Genomic DNA, 17497 nt, shown 5'->3' with positions numbered 1-17497 from the left:
GTGTTTGTCATTGCATAGGGGGAATCCCTCTAGTCTGGGGGGCAATCGCAAAACAGTACAGGAGAGGGTTAGTGCTGCCTCACTGTGGTGGTTTGTTTACAATGGATGGTTTTTAATAAGTTGTACAGATAAATGACCATGCGGCCATCGGGGGCCCTCTTCAGCGAGGGGGCCCTAGGCAGCTGCCTACCTTGCCTACATCATCCCGACTGCTCTGATGGGATCTGTAACAACCATGTCACATCCGTCCACTGCCACATTTTGTGTTTTTGTGTCAGCTGTTATTGTTTTAGATCCACAATACTAACATTTATGAATAAGAGGAGAATTAGCAATAGTAAGTATATAAGTTTATTACTAATAAAGTACTGGTACTGACCAGATCATCATGGGTAATGTCACGTCCGTCCACCAGCAAAAGTTTTCACATACACGTGCTATTCAAAATCCAATATTTTTGAAAATATAGCTTAATAGATAGATATAAATCAATGCATGCAAATGTATACAGAGACAACAAATAAAATAAATAAAAACTAAAAAATAACATATACAAGAACATGGAAAAAAGAAAAATGAGAACAAAAGAAATAACAGGAAAAATACAAAGAAAAGTTGTTTTAAGTATGTTTCAATACAGTGCATATATCTTGTTATAAACACCCTGCAAAAGCAACAAAGCTAAAGGCTGCGTTTGACTTTTGCACAGTACTGTATTATTATTATTATTATTTATTAACTATAAAATTTTTAAGGGAAAAACTGTTTATCCTCTCCAACACACGTCACAAATCAAGATGCAGAAATTCTTGATAAATATTCACTGCAGAACAATAAAAACACACAAACAACACTTAAGATTTAATAATGCACCGGATTTTAATTTTTAAAAAAGAATCCAAACATGTATTTCTTTTCACAGTGCTCAGAGGTTGTTTGTCAGAACAGAAACATACAGTCAAGATGTCAGAACTTCCAAACATCAAAATAAGAGTCAAATCAGGTGACTTTATGAGACCGCAGACAAACACTGTTAGTCAGAATAACAGAGTATGTGTTTTATTTTGGCCTCAGTTTGAAAGGATTCGGTTAAAAATGCTACAATATTCACAAAGCCAATTATTACTATTTCTTCACAGTCCTTAAGGTACCCTGAAACATTACAAACTCCTGTCAGAATTTCATCCTTTACATTTTTGTTGCAGGCCACTTACAAAAAAATAAAGTAAAATTAAAAAAAAAAAAAAGGTAAATACCAGCTTTGAAACTTTTCTGGCACTGAACAAACATGACTGTACATGTCAAACAGGGAACGGCGATGACTCACCAGTTAATTTATTCACAATCTGAGGAAAGGTACCCTAAAAAAGTGATCATGCGAGTGATTCTGTACAGTATGGGATAGAAATGAACCAAATGATCATTTATTTGAACACAGTGGTTATTACTGAACTTGGATGGCCATTTTTAGAGGGAAACAGGAAAGAAAACACATACTTTAACTGCAGTGCATTGGTGTAAAAACCAGGCACGGTTTACAGACAGGTGTATATTTCTTACATTTTTTGCCATTCCCTGTGGAAACCCACATATGTCAAATAACAGTTGGGTCTAATCTCTTTGACAATCACAGTACAAGTATTTTAAGACAATAAATACGATAAATCTGGCATTATAACACTCTTGATGTACAAAAGTTGTATTTAAAGACACATACTTGTAATAATAGTAGTAGTAGTAGTTAAACCAGTATGGCTCAGTGACCCTGTATCAGTGCTGAATCTGAGAGGTATTCAAATACAAGGCAGCCTGCGATCTCGAAGGATGAAATACTGTACCTGTAGGCAGCAAACAGACGTTTACATTAAAAAAAGTAGTTAAAAAAAAAAAAAAAAAAAAGCAGGTTTGCAGAGCTGAGAGGAAGGTGCATAAAATTAAAAATCTAAAGATGTGCAAAAGACAATAAAAACTGAATATGCATCTTGAAATAGATGAAAACAGGTCTATTCAGAGGATGTTTGCGAGTATCTGCTACAGTAATAATGTAAAAACAGTAATGAGTGAAATGATGCATGTATTACAGTTAGTGTGACTTAAAAAACAAAACAAAACAAAAATGTCAGTTGATTGTTATCTTTATGGCCCATCTTTTCCATGTTTGACTTCTGATTATCTGACTGAACATGTTTCATGAGATACTTTTATGTGGCTGGGGTGTTAGAATCATAAAGCTTCAGTTATTTCTCTGTAGCTCAGGGAAGACATGGAGCATCAGTGTGTGTGTATGTACGTATATGTGTGTGTGTGTGTGTATGTTTGTATATGTGTGTGTGTGTGTGTTAGCACCACGTGCCAAACCTTACTGTGAAATACTAATTTACACATATACAGAACAGAGCTTTAAAATGACCTTTTTTTTGCTTTTTCCTTGGACCAAGTAGCATGTACAAATAATATTCAAGTTTTTTTTTTGTTTTTTTTTTGTTTTACATTAGCTCCATATATGGGTGAGATTACGAATTAAGATAACTGATTCAACAATTGTATATTTTTATCTTAGATGTATCTAAATGGCTACATCAGATTAACATATGGTTAATGATATCAATATATAATAGTCATCGGACATAATTGCAGCTACTAATTGGCCCAAGTCTGTCCATGACATAAGATACAGTGCACACGGTGCCTGCAGCATCCACAAGTACAGCACAAGTGGAAAACATAGAAAAGCAGTACAGAGGTAAGAGAGCAGTGAGTTGATGTATCAGAACAGTACGTTGGCACCTTGGATATACTCACTGAGTTTAAGACTCAACTGAAGACCAAACAGGAAACAGGCTATGACACATATCGTGTATGTGTGTGTGTGCTTGTCCAGAAAATGGCAAAACACTAGTAGAAAGTGTTTGACGGACGGACAGACCGAAGTGCTGTTAAGGCTTTGTTGCAGATGTACTTGTAATGTGAGGTTCTTCCGAGAAATAAATGCACCCATAAAGTTGTTGCAGAGGTAACGCCAGTGTCAGGACACGTATATTTTCTGTTTTATATGAATCCATTTGTTCAGATTTTGGCATATGAATTGCTGAGGTTGTACACCACCACAGTGTGTACGATTTATACCGTAAATAACAGACTTTGTTCTCTTGCACGTGAACACAAAGACTTGAATAAATGGCTCTTGTTTGTGTTCTCTGCACCGGTGACTCGTCTTGCACGGAACAATACTCAGCTGACAGTTGATATCGGTGTTGAAGCAGCTCTGCGGGTCTGAACTGTTGTCAGCCGAAGTCGCTTCACGTCAGTCATTAACGGTGAAGGTCAGGTTCAGTGAGTCTTACAAGTGAAACCATTGAAACAGAATACATTTGACAGTTTACAGTACCTCTGGTGACTTAGTGCTCGAGTTAAAAACGCACTTCAGTGAAAAAAGACAAGCGAGACACATGTATGAAAGAGCATCCAATATAAGTGCAGGCTGTACAAAATAAGAAAAAGTGAAAACCGCTTAATATGTATCGTCTAAAACTTTAAAAAGCATAGTATAGTGGATATAGTCGTATAATCCTCTTCTTTCATATATATCTTTTCCAAAAACAGTCCAGCTGACTTGTAAATAATTTTGGCTTTTTTATTTCTTTATAGTTTTAGCAGCATTGTCCCATGTCATTTCATCTTCTTTCATCCTTCTTTTACCATCGGCTACATCGTCTCAACTCTGTCCCCTGCCTTTTCACGGGTATTTCAAGAATATAATATCACAGGGTTAAAAAGCAACTTATGACTCGTCAATTTAGCGTTTATTTACTAAGATGATCCATCTGTCTCCTCCTTTATGTTTTTGCTGCTGTTCAACAGTGCTCGTCTCCAGCAGAGGGAGACATGTAACACCAACCCAGGCCACAATCCCATCCAGCGCTCCTACGTTTGGCGCCTGTCGACAGCCACCAGCAATAGACAACAGGCTGGAGGAAAAACAAGGAGGTGGAGAAAAACTCCTCTCCTCCATTTATAAAGGAACATTAAACGCCTCATGAACCCGAGAGGGCGGTTATGGTACATCTTCCTCGTGACCCCCTCCTCCTCCTCCTCCTCCTCCTCCTCCACCTTCGGGCTCAGGGTCCTCCTCAACATGGGGCTGCATCTGCGACTCGGAGGTTGGATGTGTGAATCGGAGGCGGCTCCAGCGGGCCTTGTTCTTGTGCAGGTGACCCATCATGGTCTGGCTGAGCAGGCTGGGCTCAGTGAAGCGCTGCCATTCTTCAAACAGAGGCTCCACGATGTAAGAGATGAACCCTGAGAACAGGCAGCAAAGGTGGACAGGAGTATGAAGTCTGTTCTTTGAACACTGTACTGTACTATAGTATACTGTATTGTACTATACTGTACTATAGTATACTGTACTGTACTACAGTATACTGTACTGTACTATACTGTACTATAGTATACTGTACTGTACTATAGTATACCATAGTATACTGTACTATAGTATACTATAGTATACTGTACTGTACTATACTGTACTATAGTATACTGTATTGTACTATACTGTACTATAGTATACTGTACTGTACTACAGTATACTGTACTGTACTATACTGTACTATAGTATACTGTACTGTACTATAGTATACCATAGTATACTGTACTATAGTATACTATAGTATACTGTACTGTACTATACTGTACTATAGTATACTGTACTGTACTATAGTATACTGTATTGTACTATACTGTACTATAGTATACTGTACTGTACTATACTGTACTGTAGTATACTGTACTGTACTATAGTATACTATAGTATACTGTACTATAGTATACTATAGTATACTGTACTGTACTATACTGTACTATAGTATACTGTACTGTACTATAGTATACTGTACTGTACTGTACTATGCTATACTGTACTGTACTATAGTATACTGTACTGCACTGTACTATAGTATACTGTACTGTACTGTACTATACCATACCATACTATACTGTACTGTACTATACTATAATGTACTATAGTATACTGTACTGTACTATAGTATACTGTTCTGTACTATAGTATACTGTACTGCACTGTACTATAGTATACTGCACTGTACTATAGTATACTGTACTGTACTACAGTATACTGTACTGTACTATACTGTATGGTACTCTACTGAACTATAGTATACTGTACTGTACTGTACTATAGTATACTGCACTGTACTATAGTATACTGTACTGTACTACAGTATACTGTACTGTACTATACTGTATGGTACTCTACTGAACTATAGTATACTGTACTGTACTGTACTATAGTATACTGAACTGTACTGTACTATACTGTACTATATTATACTATACTGTACTGTACTATGCTATACTATACTATACTATATTATACTGCACTATACTGTATTGTACTATACTATACTATACTATACTGTACTGTACTATACTATGCTGAACTGTATTGTATCGTACTATACTATACTATACTACACTGAACTGTACTATACTATACTGTACTGTACTATACAATACTGCACTGTACTATATTCTACAGTACCATACTGTACTGTACTATACTATACTATACTGAACTGTACTATACTATACTGTACTGTACTATACTCTACAGTACCATACTGTACTGTACTATATACTATACTGTACTGTACTGTATTGTACTATATGTATTATGCTGTACTGTATTATATTACACTGTACCATACTGTACTGTACTATACTACACTGTACTATACTGTAGTGTAGAGCTCACCTGTCTGAATTGCTGGGACAGTGTCAGCCTGCTGGTTACACAGAGGACTAATCTCCAGGTCAAACTTTTTCTCCAGATCACCTGCAAATAAGTAAAAGAAAACAACAACACAGTGAATATGCAAACTCTTTAACAACTGCTAACTAAGAGTGCTAACAAAGCAGCATTTTTACTTTTAATGCCATGTATGTTTTCAATTTCAGTTTAACTTTAAGTGTTTGAAGCAAGTTTTCTAGTTTAGTTTTTATTTTTGGAAAACAGTTTTTATTAGGTTCAGTGCTTGTTTTAGTCTTTTTTGGAACACTGGGTATTTGTCAGGTCCGAGATGCAAAAAGGTATTATGTAACACACAAAGTAATCCTAATGGAGCTAAGTAATCCGGCACAGCACCAGGACTGGATGGACTAGCAACACAGACACGTGATGAACTTGCCATCTGCTAGCTTAAATCAATTTAGGTAAAATATTTTGGAGATAGGTTTCATATCCATGCAAAATACTAGAAATAAATGAACAAAAATGAAAACTAAAGAAATGTGTTTTATAATTTTAGTTTATTTTAGTTAATTTATAGACACATAATGCTTCTATTTGTTTTTCCAAGTTAACAAAAATGTATTTTCCTGCCTAGATTTCATTATTTTGTTAGTTTTCATCAACAAAAATAACCTTGAATCAGTATATTGTAGGGATGTCCTTTTAAATATAGTCTTTTTCCGATTGAGACCTAAAGTAAGCTTTGTTCTGGGATGTTGGGTCATGTTGTCCTGCTTCAGAGGAGACAACATATTTTTCCTTATTTTCTGTAAGTGGGAGTAGACACACATCTCACCCTGCCTGTAGAACTCCTCACACACTCGTTCACTCCACTGTCTGCTCAGCTCCCAAACACGACATGGATTACAGACGTCTGCACACTTCAGAGCAATCTAATGACAAAACAAAAACACATGTTTACATATGCATCTATAATAGTCATGCGGTTTAAATGATATCTAAGCAATTAAGATAAATAAGGCTTTATACTGTACTGTATTATTTGCTCATTACCTGTAATATAAAGTGCCTATGTGAAGCTAGTTGAAGGTCCAGGTCCTGGTTGTCCAGATGTTCTCTGAAGGTCAACAGGAACTCGTTCTGCCTGCTGATGTCAGTGGCCAGGATGAGAGAGCCTAGCTGCTGTTCGATGTCCTGTCTGTAAGGTAGAAAAGAGCACCACTGAGTAATAAAACAGTAACTAAACCAGCATGACCAGCATAAGCACTGTTTTTATGAACTATCAGTGAATTCTCCTGATGTAAAAGTACTAATATAGCACTTTCAAAATATTTTGGATTTATATTACAGCTGAATTCATCTGTATGTTACATTTTAATACTGTAGATGTTCAGACCTTGGCTCATTTAACTACTTCAGTTCATATACTGCTGGTGGTTTAATCTTGAGTATTGCAGTGAATGAGTCGTCTTAGCGTCACTGTCCTGTGGGAAACTATGTATCTCTACAAAGTTGACGCATTTTCCAGTTAACCCCAGATGACTGTAGTCCTACATGCAATATTATATAGTTTCAGAAAACATTCACCATGGCATTCTTTATGCCACGCTATGCTTATGCCCTGCCACAGTATAGGTCACAACATGTTTATGTCCATAGCTGTATTCATTTTTGCCAGAAATATTGTGTTGATGGAGAGTTGAAGCACTTTCACAAAATCACACAGAAATGACAAGCTACTCACTGCACCAGTTAGGGTTAAACAACTTGTTGCAGCTGAAACATAATAATCACTGCAGTAATTATCCAATGGGAGGATCTGAGCTATTTGTTTATTTGTATCCAAGTAGAGACTTTTCTTTGGTCTGGGCTGTGTATTAAACAGTAGAGCAGTGAGAATTTTATCAACTCATTACAGGATAAAGGATGCAGTTTTTCACTGCAGAGAAGAGGGATCAAAATTGTAATCTGAAACATTATCAAAGCTTTCAGATAAATTTAGTAAAAAGAACAGAGGTATGAAGCTACATAAGCTGGAAATACTTCAAAGTGTGCTTGAGTTACTGTGTATAGCACCACTACATACTACTGTCATTAGTGTTTTACTGTGGTGACACTAATATTTTTAGACATGTTGCTCATTAAAATGTTTGTTCAGAGTGTTATCAAAAAGCACTCTGTTAGGCTTGTGCATGTGTTCTTACGACATATCAGCCGGCAGGTGGGACAGCAGTCCTGACTCGCGCAGCATGCCCACAGTGGACCTCCAGTGGTGACTCTCCAGCACTGACGTGTTCTGCACAGCACAAGAACATTAACATGTATTTCATCCTCATGTGGTTTCACTTCCACACATGTTGCAACACACTGACAGAAGTCAGCACACTTGTGTGTACCTGGTAGAGGGAGGCCAGGTGGTGTCTGGTCTTAATGAGGAAAGGCTGGTTGACTCCGGGGTGGTCCACATCATGGGCAGCTGCTGCCATAAGACCCAGGAACACGTCCAGAGGGCTCAGCTGTCCTGCCAGCTACAACACATCCACACTCCTTTTAAATGAACCTCATTCACATAAATAAAACCCAACTATTTCACTGATGTGAACTGTAAAAGCCTTCAACATCCATTATCTACATCATCTCCTTTTTATTTCCTTAAATAAAGTATATTTACTGACATTCTCATCATGTCTATTCATCTGATTTTGTCTTAGTAAAAGAAATGGTGAAAATCTTATTTGCTGACTAAACTGAAGCACTCATATAAAGTAGTACATCAGAATTACTGACAGTCTCATGTATGCACCATGGGCTGGATGGAAATGCTTTATCATCAGTAAAGGACAAAATGGTATATTGATCAGAGGCTTACCATCCTATGTGTGTGTGCTTGTGATCTGGAACACCAGCATGTGCACTGTTCTGAATTGAATTTATTTATATAAGTGCTTTTAACAAAATAGGTGCATCACAAAACCAATTACTTGAGAAAGTGAAAGATGCAGAGACACTTAATCCGGTCAGAGGGCTTTGGGATTTCTCCCGGCTGTGCATGGATGTGTTGTCAATCTTAAGTGGGTAGGAATTATCCCCAAGGGACTGAAGCTAATACAATATGTCAAGGAGAAGCCCAGGCCTGGTGAATCATTATGTGTGTGTGTGTGTGTGTGTGTGTGTGTGTGAATTACCTTGGGCTCCTTCAGGTAGCAGTACATGGCTTGAGTGACATCAGCAGCATGAACAGCATTGTGATAGGGGTTCTGGGAGTGGTAGTCCTCCTGCACCATGCCTGGAAACACAGGAGATAATGTCAAATCACATGAAAATATCTGACCTTTCAGACTCTGCTCTTTATGTCAGCAATGAGGATCCAACTCAGTATATGTTTTAGATTTCTTACTGTTGGGTAAAACGTTTGGAGACCATTACGACTGCAATTTAAGACCCATTTCACATTTAGTTGTGCTAAGACTAAATTTTGGTGATACTCAGTAACACTGGGTGATGTTCAACAGGCTTCAACTGAGCACTAAATCAAATACCTTTCTTTAAAATACAGGACATTTTAAGACCTAAAATCAGAATTTTGCTTTTTAGAATTTTTAAGTACTGGAAAAGACCCTAATTATTTGTACAAATTCCCAATGTTGTCCTCCTGTTTTAGAAACTTTGTATAATAAATAACTTCATTCCAAATATAGGACTTCAACAGCACCAATAATAATCTATTTACATGGTAATATTCATACATTTATTGAGATCATGGGAGGATATTTATGTGGGACAATAAAATTTACAAGGAACTTTTTGTGTGAAAAACACAGAATGAAGAGAATAAAAAAGGAGCTCCTTGTACTCCTCGTTTCTATGATAACAAACAAAACTTTTCATCTAATATCTTCTGCTGTTTGAGTGATTTTCTAACTAAAGCTGCAAGATTCCAGTCTGAAGTTACAACCATGTGATCACTTCGGGTCTATGAAGGGAAACCAGAGGCTCCTCAGTTTGAATCCAATAGGAGAAGTAGGAGACTTTCCCTGGATAAACAATTACTGGGGGAAAACTGTTGGTTCATAACAACCATACAACCTCTGCAATCAGTTTTAACATCTTATCCATCATCTAACAAACTGTGATTCCCCCTGATAAGATCTAAGAGAAAAAAAAAGATCAATTTGTCAGACTAGTAACACCTAATTATCTACAGTGTAACCATCTAGATTGGAATCTTTCATCTTTAATCCTACGTATCTATGTTTATTGGATAGCTCCATTTAGTTGAAATTCTCTTACTTTAACATTTACTCCACAATCACTTCGTGCATGTTTTTTTGTTTGTAGTAAAAGGCAGCTGATGTCACTCTGGGCTTTCCTGAAAAGTCAAACCCTTCTCAGCTTGCAGAAGCATTGTGCACTCTTCTCAACAATAACACACTGGTTCCACTTTTTTAAAAAGACGTTGAATGTTGAAATGTTACCTGACAAATAACTGAAAACATTAGTGTCATGATTTGTGTATCTTTTGTGCAATGCCAGGAATATTTGATCAAATACCAGGTACATTTTCTCTGAATATTGCATTACTATTATTTGTTCAAACTGTTCAGCGGACCATAAAATATAGATGCTGTGCATGGATCCAGAAGTGATTATTATTATTTTTTTAATCTTTTTTAATTTCTTAGCAAACAGCTGCAATCTCTTTACACATCCATCAGATATTGAGTAATGTTATTCAGTCTCTTGGAAAATTCTCTGTAGGTTCACAGTAATATTACATACTGTTCTTTCATATATTGTTACCAGGAAAACATCAATTATAAAACAGCTATAAAAAATTAAAACCAACAGTCTAAATAGTTATTTAATAATTAACAAATACCCTGAAGTATGCTGTTTGTGCTTCTAAATGGGCTGTAACCCATTTCTAATTGAACAAGAATTCTCTGAATTTCCGTCTGACTAAAGTCTTACAAGTTTTTAATAGAAATACCTGGGATTTATTTTTGTTGAACAGTTTGTGTTGCGTAATCTCATTACACTTGAATGTCAGAGCATTCCAGATTTTTGCTTTTAACATTTACTTACCCAGAAACCTGTGCAGTTTGACCATGTCCAGCTGGAAGTGGTGGATGAGACCGTAAACATTGAAGAGATGGCACATAAGAGTCACCAGGCTGTTACCTACATGAAGGAGATAAACAACAACAGCAGTAAATCAACAACCTGAAAAAAGTCTTTGTGTTTTTGATGCAGCAACATCAACATCATTTAAATAAAAAATAATGAACTAAAGTAACATTAACAAACTGTTTTACCATTTGTTAGACGATCAAAGAGGAAAATATCAAAGTTCCATGCGCTGACTTTTGACAACATGTGCTGCAGAGAAAAAAAAAAACAGGTCAGTCTGTGACACACATATGATGCAGAGCCACAGATGACATTAGAGCTGCAACTGTTTAATCGATTAGGTGCTTGAAACGAATGCAAAACTTCACGATTCGATTAATCGACTCGAATTGATTGAAGGGAAATATTCTATTGCAGTTTTCCTGAATTGAAGCTTCTTTGTGCATCACAATAAGCGTCCGTGTGAAACACAACAGTGGAACCAACGTTTAACAGCAGAGGAATGAAGGAAACAAAGCTTTGATTCAGGAGAATTGTGGTTGAATGATTTTTTTGGATCACTTTGAGTCGATTAATCGGTCGCAGCTCTAGATGACACAACTCTGTGCGTGTTTGCAGGTAAATGTGTGAGTCCTCACCCCAGCCTGTCCCAGGTAGTCGTCATCCAGTAGGTGCAGGGACCCAGGTGTGTGGGGCACCAAACCCCTGAGGAGCCTGGATGCGTGGCAGTATCTCTGGAAGCTCAGCAGACGCTTCACCTTTCTCCTGGTGCAAGACTCTACTTCCCCCTGCTGGGCGCTGGCTACAATAGCAGTAAATGGACAAGGAGAAGTATGTTAAGGATTTTCTTAAACTGCAGACGTTAGTTAAGCAGAAGTAACAATGGAAACAAGTAAAAAATGGTCAATTAAAAGCTATGCCCTCCTTTTAAACTATTTACTGATTAGCAGAGCAGTTAAGTTTAAGTATCAATGTCAATGTGAGACAAATCCATCTTCTATTTTGTAAAATCTCCATCTTGAAATTAACTAATAACTAAACTTCTCTGACAAATGTAATACAGTAAAAACTATAAAATATATACATTTGAGATGTGGTGAAGTAGAACAGTGAAGTAGAAGATATTGTAATTACTTAAGTAAAGTACAAGCACCTTAAACTAAAGAAAAACTTAACCCATAAAGACCCAATGATACTTTGATGCTACAATGATTTTTTTTTCTATTTTTTAACCTTTGTTAAGGGGTTTACCACCATTTATCATAATATTATCTCTCAATTTTGCTTTTTTCAGTAAAAATCTGATATTTTCTTATATTTACTTTACTGATCATGTACTTCAATCATCATGCTGAAATTACATTTGAGGTTCATCATACTGAAAACAGAGAAAAAGTGACTTTTTCAGTAAAATATATCATTAACTGAACATAAACCAAATAGCTCCATTGACTGACATTCATCAAACTCCATGGGTTTTACTGGTGAATCAATGCTGTAGAAGATGACAGTGTTTCCACGTTCACTACGGAGCCTCTGAACATCAAAGTGGGTCATATCTGATGACCATAAAAAGACTTTTACACCAATTATTCACATGTATTGATAGGATTAGTAGATCAGAAGTTGTTAACATTTTAAATCAGTAGATGGTTTTGGTCACTGGTGGATATTTTGGTCTTTATGGGTTCAGTACCCCTGTTAAGTAAAAGTATTTAATTTACATTCCACCACAGTTAAATGGCAAGACACAAGTGTATGGCAATATACTGGGTACAACACAACAAGATAATGAATAAGCCATATATTTTCCATTTAGAATAATTTTCCATCATTGGAAGTTATCTGTTGAAATAAAGAATAAACAATTTTTCAAATAAACATACAAAAAGAAGGAAGGTGTTTAAAGCTGTAAATAAGCTGGTGTGAAGTCTTACTGTTGAGGATATGCAGGTCGATCAAAGGGTACGAGCCTCTTCTCTCAGCCAGCAACACACCAGCATGACCAGTGCTCAGTCTGCCATCAGCTACAGCGCCAAAAAAGGGAGGGAAAAAGAGACAAATACATTTTTGGGTGTCGTTACTCATATTTAGCTGGGGCTATTTTTGGTAGACATGCACACTTGTTATGTTAAGTTTGCTATCTCCAAGTGAAACAAAAACCAATTGTTGACCAATATCCAGGAGTAAGGACGAAGATGCGTTTCCAGCTGGGTGATCAGAGGATAAGAGCTAAAGTACAGAACAGAAAGTTTTCCCCGGCTATGTAGATGTTTGAGATAATCAGTCTCATAAAAGCAGATTTAGTGTTGCACTTAAACCAGCCCCTATGAAACAAGAAAATCTTTGACATGGCTGAATCATCAGGACATCATGCATCTGGTCTTAATTTACCCGAGGAGAATGGATTTCATGCCATGCTGCAGCTGTAATGGAGAATGTCTGCACACTTTTCATAGACAAAGACTAGTTCTGGATAAGGCCTTGCACATCATGTTCTGAGAATATTTACTTGTATTTAATGTAAATCCAAACTGGCACTGATTGATTAAAAAATGATTTGTTCTGAAGTGCATGTGTGAATGCTCATTGTTTATGAAGTGTGTATCTTGTAAACAGGTGGAAAACAAGAGCTAATTTTTAACTTAATGGGACAAAATTGAGGTTTACCTTTAGAAGTAAGAAATGCATTTTTTTTTTAACCCTAAACAGCTTAAAATGTTTCTAGGAACATGAAGGCATGCATGTAATCCACATTAGATTTGTGCCCATGATCAAGATAGGGCTGGCACCATCCACTATAACTCTGGATTAAGGTGAAAAAAAATTTTTTAGGTTGTTTGGCTATGATATATTCCTTAAAAACAAAAAAATGCACACAGAAATAGTGACTTTATAAAATAGTGTGAGCAGCGAAGTTGTTTTGGTGAAATATTTGCACAAATTGAGCTGTGATATTAAAATGATGAAATCCCAGCAAGTCAAAACTTGCCGTCTACCTTGGATGTTCTTTCACAACAAGGGGAACTTTAAAGAGGTCATATTTTGCTAAACCCACTTTTATATTTATTTGTGTATTTGGACCCTATCAGTTCATAAAGTTTGAATTTGACCCCTCCTGGTGCTGCAAAGCTATCTTTATTTTCATTCAAGTGGATTTCTACAACCTGTTTCCATTCCTTCTTAATTTGTTACGTTTTATAACTAGTGACATCATGACATTTGCACATATAAGGTCAAGATTTCCGACGAACATTTCTCAGAGTACGCCATAATTGTTTATCAGCAGCAGCAGTTGTAGTAAAAACTGAAAATATGTCCAAACTTTGAGCCTATTACCTAAAATATTCAGTTGTTGTTGGTTGTATTAACGAACACAAGTGGTTGAACGGGACAGAGCAGCACAGTCAACAACCTGGAGGGGGTGGGGTCAAGTGCATTTAAAGGGCTGGCGCTCAAAATGACCTTTCTGGTGTCATTACTCAGACATAGGGTTGAAGATGGACCTGTGGAGTTTAATTAATGAAGAGGGGGTGGCCATGGCTCAGATGGTAGAGCGGGTCGTCCAATAACTGAAGGGTTGGAGGTTCGAATCCCGCTCTGTCCATGTGCTGTTGTGTCCTTGGGCTTCACCCTCTTTGCCTCCAGTGCTGCTACTCACACTGGTGTATGAATGTTCAGTGGTGGTCGGAGGGGCTGTAGGCGCAGATTGGGAGCCATGCTTCCATCAGTTTGCCCAGAGCAGCTGTGGCTACAAATGTAGTTTACCACCACCAGAGTGAGAATGTGAGAGCGAATGAATAATGGATCCTCTGTACGTGCTTTGAGTATGCATTCATTTATTATTAGAATTCAGACCCAATCATAGCATTTACAGTTTATGTACAGGGTGGGGAAGCAAAATGTACAATATTTTGAGGCAGGGATTGAAAGACAGTGTATGACCAGTTAGTTTATTGAAAGTCATGAGAATTTATTTGCCACAAGAAAATTGACATAATAGAAAATGTTTTTATTCTATGTGTCCTCCTTCTTTCTCAATAACTGCCTTCACACGCTTCCTGAAACTTACGCAAGTGTTCCTCAAATATTCGGGTGACAACTTCTCCAATTCTTCTTTAATAGTATCTTCCAGACTTTCTCGTAATAGTTTTGCTCATAGTCATTCTCTTCTTTCCATTATAAACTGTCTTTATGGACACTCCAACTTTTTTTGAAATCTCCTTTGGTGTGACAAGTGCATTCAGCAAATCACACACTCTTTGACGTTTGCTTTCCTGATTACTCATATGGGCAAAAGTTTCTGAAAAGGTATGGATAATAGTGTTAGGTATGATTATGACATCAATATATGTTTGGTTTCAAAACAATTGACGTAGTGCCTGCTGAGAAAAAACAACTAAATGTTCATTGTAAATTTTGCTTCCCCACCCTGTAGACCACAGGGAAATGTTTTAAAATGCATAATTCCATTTAAAAAAGCTAAATATCACTCCTTTAAGAACAGCCACCCACACATGGTAGAAGGAAGTAGAATGTTGACTGAAACAGCCGCCCAATGGCAGGATTATTCCAGCAGATTACATCCTGTGAGCCCGATTGTCTGTGCATTAAACATGCTGAGAAAACATTCTTTTCATGATAACATTTTGTCGACATTAAGCCTTTTTTGTCTGTGAATTCTTTTCACAAGAAAAAAACATTCCCAGAGCCCTTTTTGGTTTTGATCCTTGCTGTGTAAGTACCTATCAGACAGGAAGAGAACGCCAATGAATCCTACTGAATAATGTCTCTGTTTAAAATGCACAAGTCACACACCCTAAGGCTAGTACCAAGAAACAAGAGAACTGGGTCCTGATTCACAGTGCACATGCATTTACATGAAATTCACACTTGAATAAACTAAAAACTATGGGAATACTGAATAATTCACAGATCAGATGTGAGCAAGTGGAGCGTATTATATGCCTGAGGTTGCCAATTCCCATCACCTCTGCGACTCCCACTTAAGAGATGTTAAAAGCAGCTAAACTACCTGCTAATGGGGCTGTAGCCACTGTGGTAACTCCCTGAGGTCATCAGATCTGCAAGACCATAGTCTGCCATTAAAATGTGGGCTCCCAATGTGGCAGAGTTATCAAGACTTGTGGTTGTGGGTGCTGTGTAGGCTAGGCAGCCATACATAAAACATGTGGTAGAAAAGTGGAATCATCCCATATTTGTTTCTTCTAATCCAGCAAACAAATATAAACCCCTTAGGGCAAGTGACTCAACCTGATAAAACGAAGCAGAAGAGGAGAGTCCTGCTGGCCTAGTTTACACAAGAAACAGAGAAAAGGGGAAAGCCTCTTTGCTTTTTTTATTCTGTGTGCTGGCAAAGAAGGAGAGGAGGAAATTCATCGTGCACTGCAGAACACCCCCATGCAGACAACACACTCATACACAAGGCTGTCTTTTTTTGTTTTTCTGTCTCCATAGTCCCCATACTTCTAGTTAATCTGCCACTCTATCCTTCAATCCTTTGTAGTCTCACCTCCCCTTCCCTACCTCTTTTCCTCTCTATTCCTTTAACTCTCAGTTTGGTAAATAGGTCATTGTCTCCTTGCTGTGCAGAACTGGGTCATTTAGGATGAAAACATGAATCAGTTGGAAAGGATGTTTAAACACAAGGCAGTGCACATATGCCTTGTCATGCAGCCGTGCATGAATATTCACTGCACATATACACACACACACACTTGTAAATGAGGTTAAATCCCTCAAATGCAAAAACAAGCTCTGCACACATCAAACACACTTAACACATAGCTTCCCCACACATATAGACACTGGTTGGAACATATTTGCTTGGCTTCACTGAATCTGTGGGTGTTTGTGACACATATTTATGCTATGGTTCCATTTTCCGTCATATTTATCGCTGCCATATGTAACAGTTTAGCACATAGAGAGGATGCTTTCTGCTGCAGTTGCTGCTTTGTATGGAAACACAGACACCTGCATCCATACAGCTGGATGACTTCACATTTGTCGTGGTGTGGCTGCCTTAAAATCATTTGTGACCTATGTATTCAACAGTGACTGCTGCTAGATATGCAAATATAGGGAGGAATCATCGTACCAGGGTAACCTATATAGTAAATGGAGGCTTTGTTGATACACTAACCATATATAAATTGGTGCGCTCAAAAGAAGTATGCTGAAAAATATAATTTAACAATGATTTGTGTTTACCAGTATATGAAAATGTAAACTATTTTGCATGTTTAATGGAGAGAGCTATTTTACTCATTGTTTTGTCAATGTCAAAAGTACATCAATATCTGTTATCATAACATGAACTAGAAAAGCACTCAGAGAGCAAAGACCTCCACCAAGGCAGATCAGTGCCCCCCCATCACCACGAAAATTTTATCATTTGTTGCTTGTGCCAGTATCAACATTTCCTGAAATTTTCATCTAAATCCGTCCATAACTTTTTGAGTTATCTTGCACACGGACAGACAGACAGACCAACGTCGGCAAAAACATAACCTCCTTGGTGGAGGTAAATATTCTGCCCATGACAATAGAAGGATCTCAGCATCTTGTATTTATTGA

General features: G+C 37.3%; 1 protein-coding gene and 1 long non-coding RNA gene across 3 annotated transcripts in view; one reads left to right on the top strand and one right to left on the bottom strand.

Moving 5' to 3' along the window:
- Nucleotides 1–854: 854 nt before the first annotated feature.
- Nucleotides 855–17497, bottom strand: part of LOC115415024 (cAMP-specific 3',5'-cyclic phosphodiesterase 7B) — a 25862-nt gene continuing 9219 nt past the window's right edge. For both annotated transcript variants that reach the window (XM_030128433.1, XM_030128432.1), the window contains 11 exons: nucleotides 12835–12924; nucleotides 11536–11699; nucleotides 11083–11146; nucleotides 10853–10948; nucleotides 8953–9053; nucleotides 8164–8295; nucleotides 7972–8063; nucleotides 6821–6965; nucleotides 6603–6699; nucleotides 5771–5851; nucleotides 855–4299 (listed from right to left, as the gene is read on the bottom strand). In XM_030128433.1, coding sequence (XP_029984293.1) covers nucleotides 4055–4299; nucleotides 5771–5851; nucleotides 6603–6699; nucleotides 6821–6965; nucleotides 7972–8063; nucleotides 8164–8295; nucleotides 8953–9053; nucleotides 10853–10948; nucleotides 11083–11146; nucleotides 11536–11699; nucleotides 12835–12924 — 1307 coding nt within the window. In that variant the 3' untranslated portion in view covers nucleotides 855–4054. The remainder of the gene's footprint in view (nucleotides 4300–5770; nucleotides 5852–6602; nucleotides 6700–6820; nucleotides 6966–7971; nucleotides 8064–8163; nucleotides 8296–8952; nucleotides 9054–10852; nucleotides 10949–11082; nucleotides 11147–11535; nucleotides 11700–12834; nucleotides 12925–17497) is intronic.
- Nucleotides 14768–17497, top strand: part of LOC115415030 (uncharacterized) — a 14678-nt gene continuing 11948 nt past the window's right edge. Inside the window, exon 1 of the long non-coding RNA XR_003934756.1 lies at nucleotides 14768–14779. This is a non-coding gene — a long non-coding RNA (uncharacterized LOC115415030). The remainder of the gene's footprint in view (nucleotides 14780–17497) is intronic.

This window comes from Sphaeramia orbicularis, chromosome 24 (genome assembly GCF_902148855.1).
Source record: "Sphaeramia orbicularis chromosome 24, fSphaOr1.1, whole genome shotgun sequence".
NCBI lineage: Eukaryota > Metazoa > Chordata > Actinopteri > Kurtiformes > Apogonidae > Sphaeramia > Sphaeramia orbicularis.
Note: the sequence above shows the minus strand (reverse complement) of the source record. Positions and strands in the feature narration are given on the sequence as shown.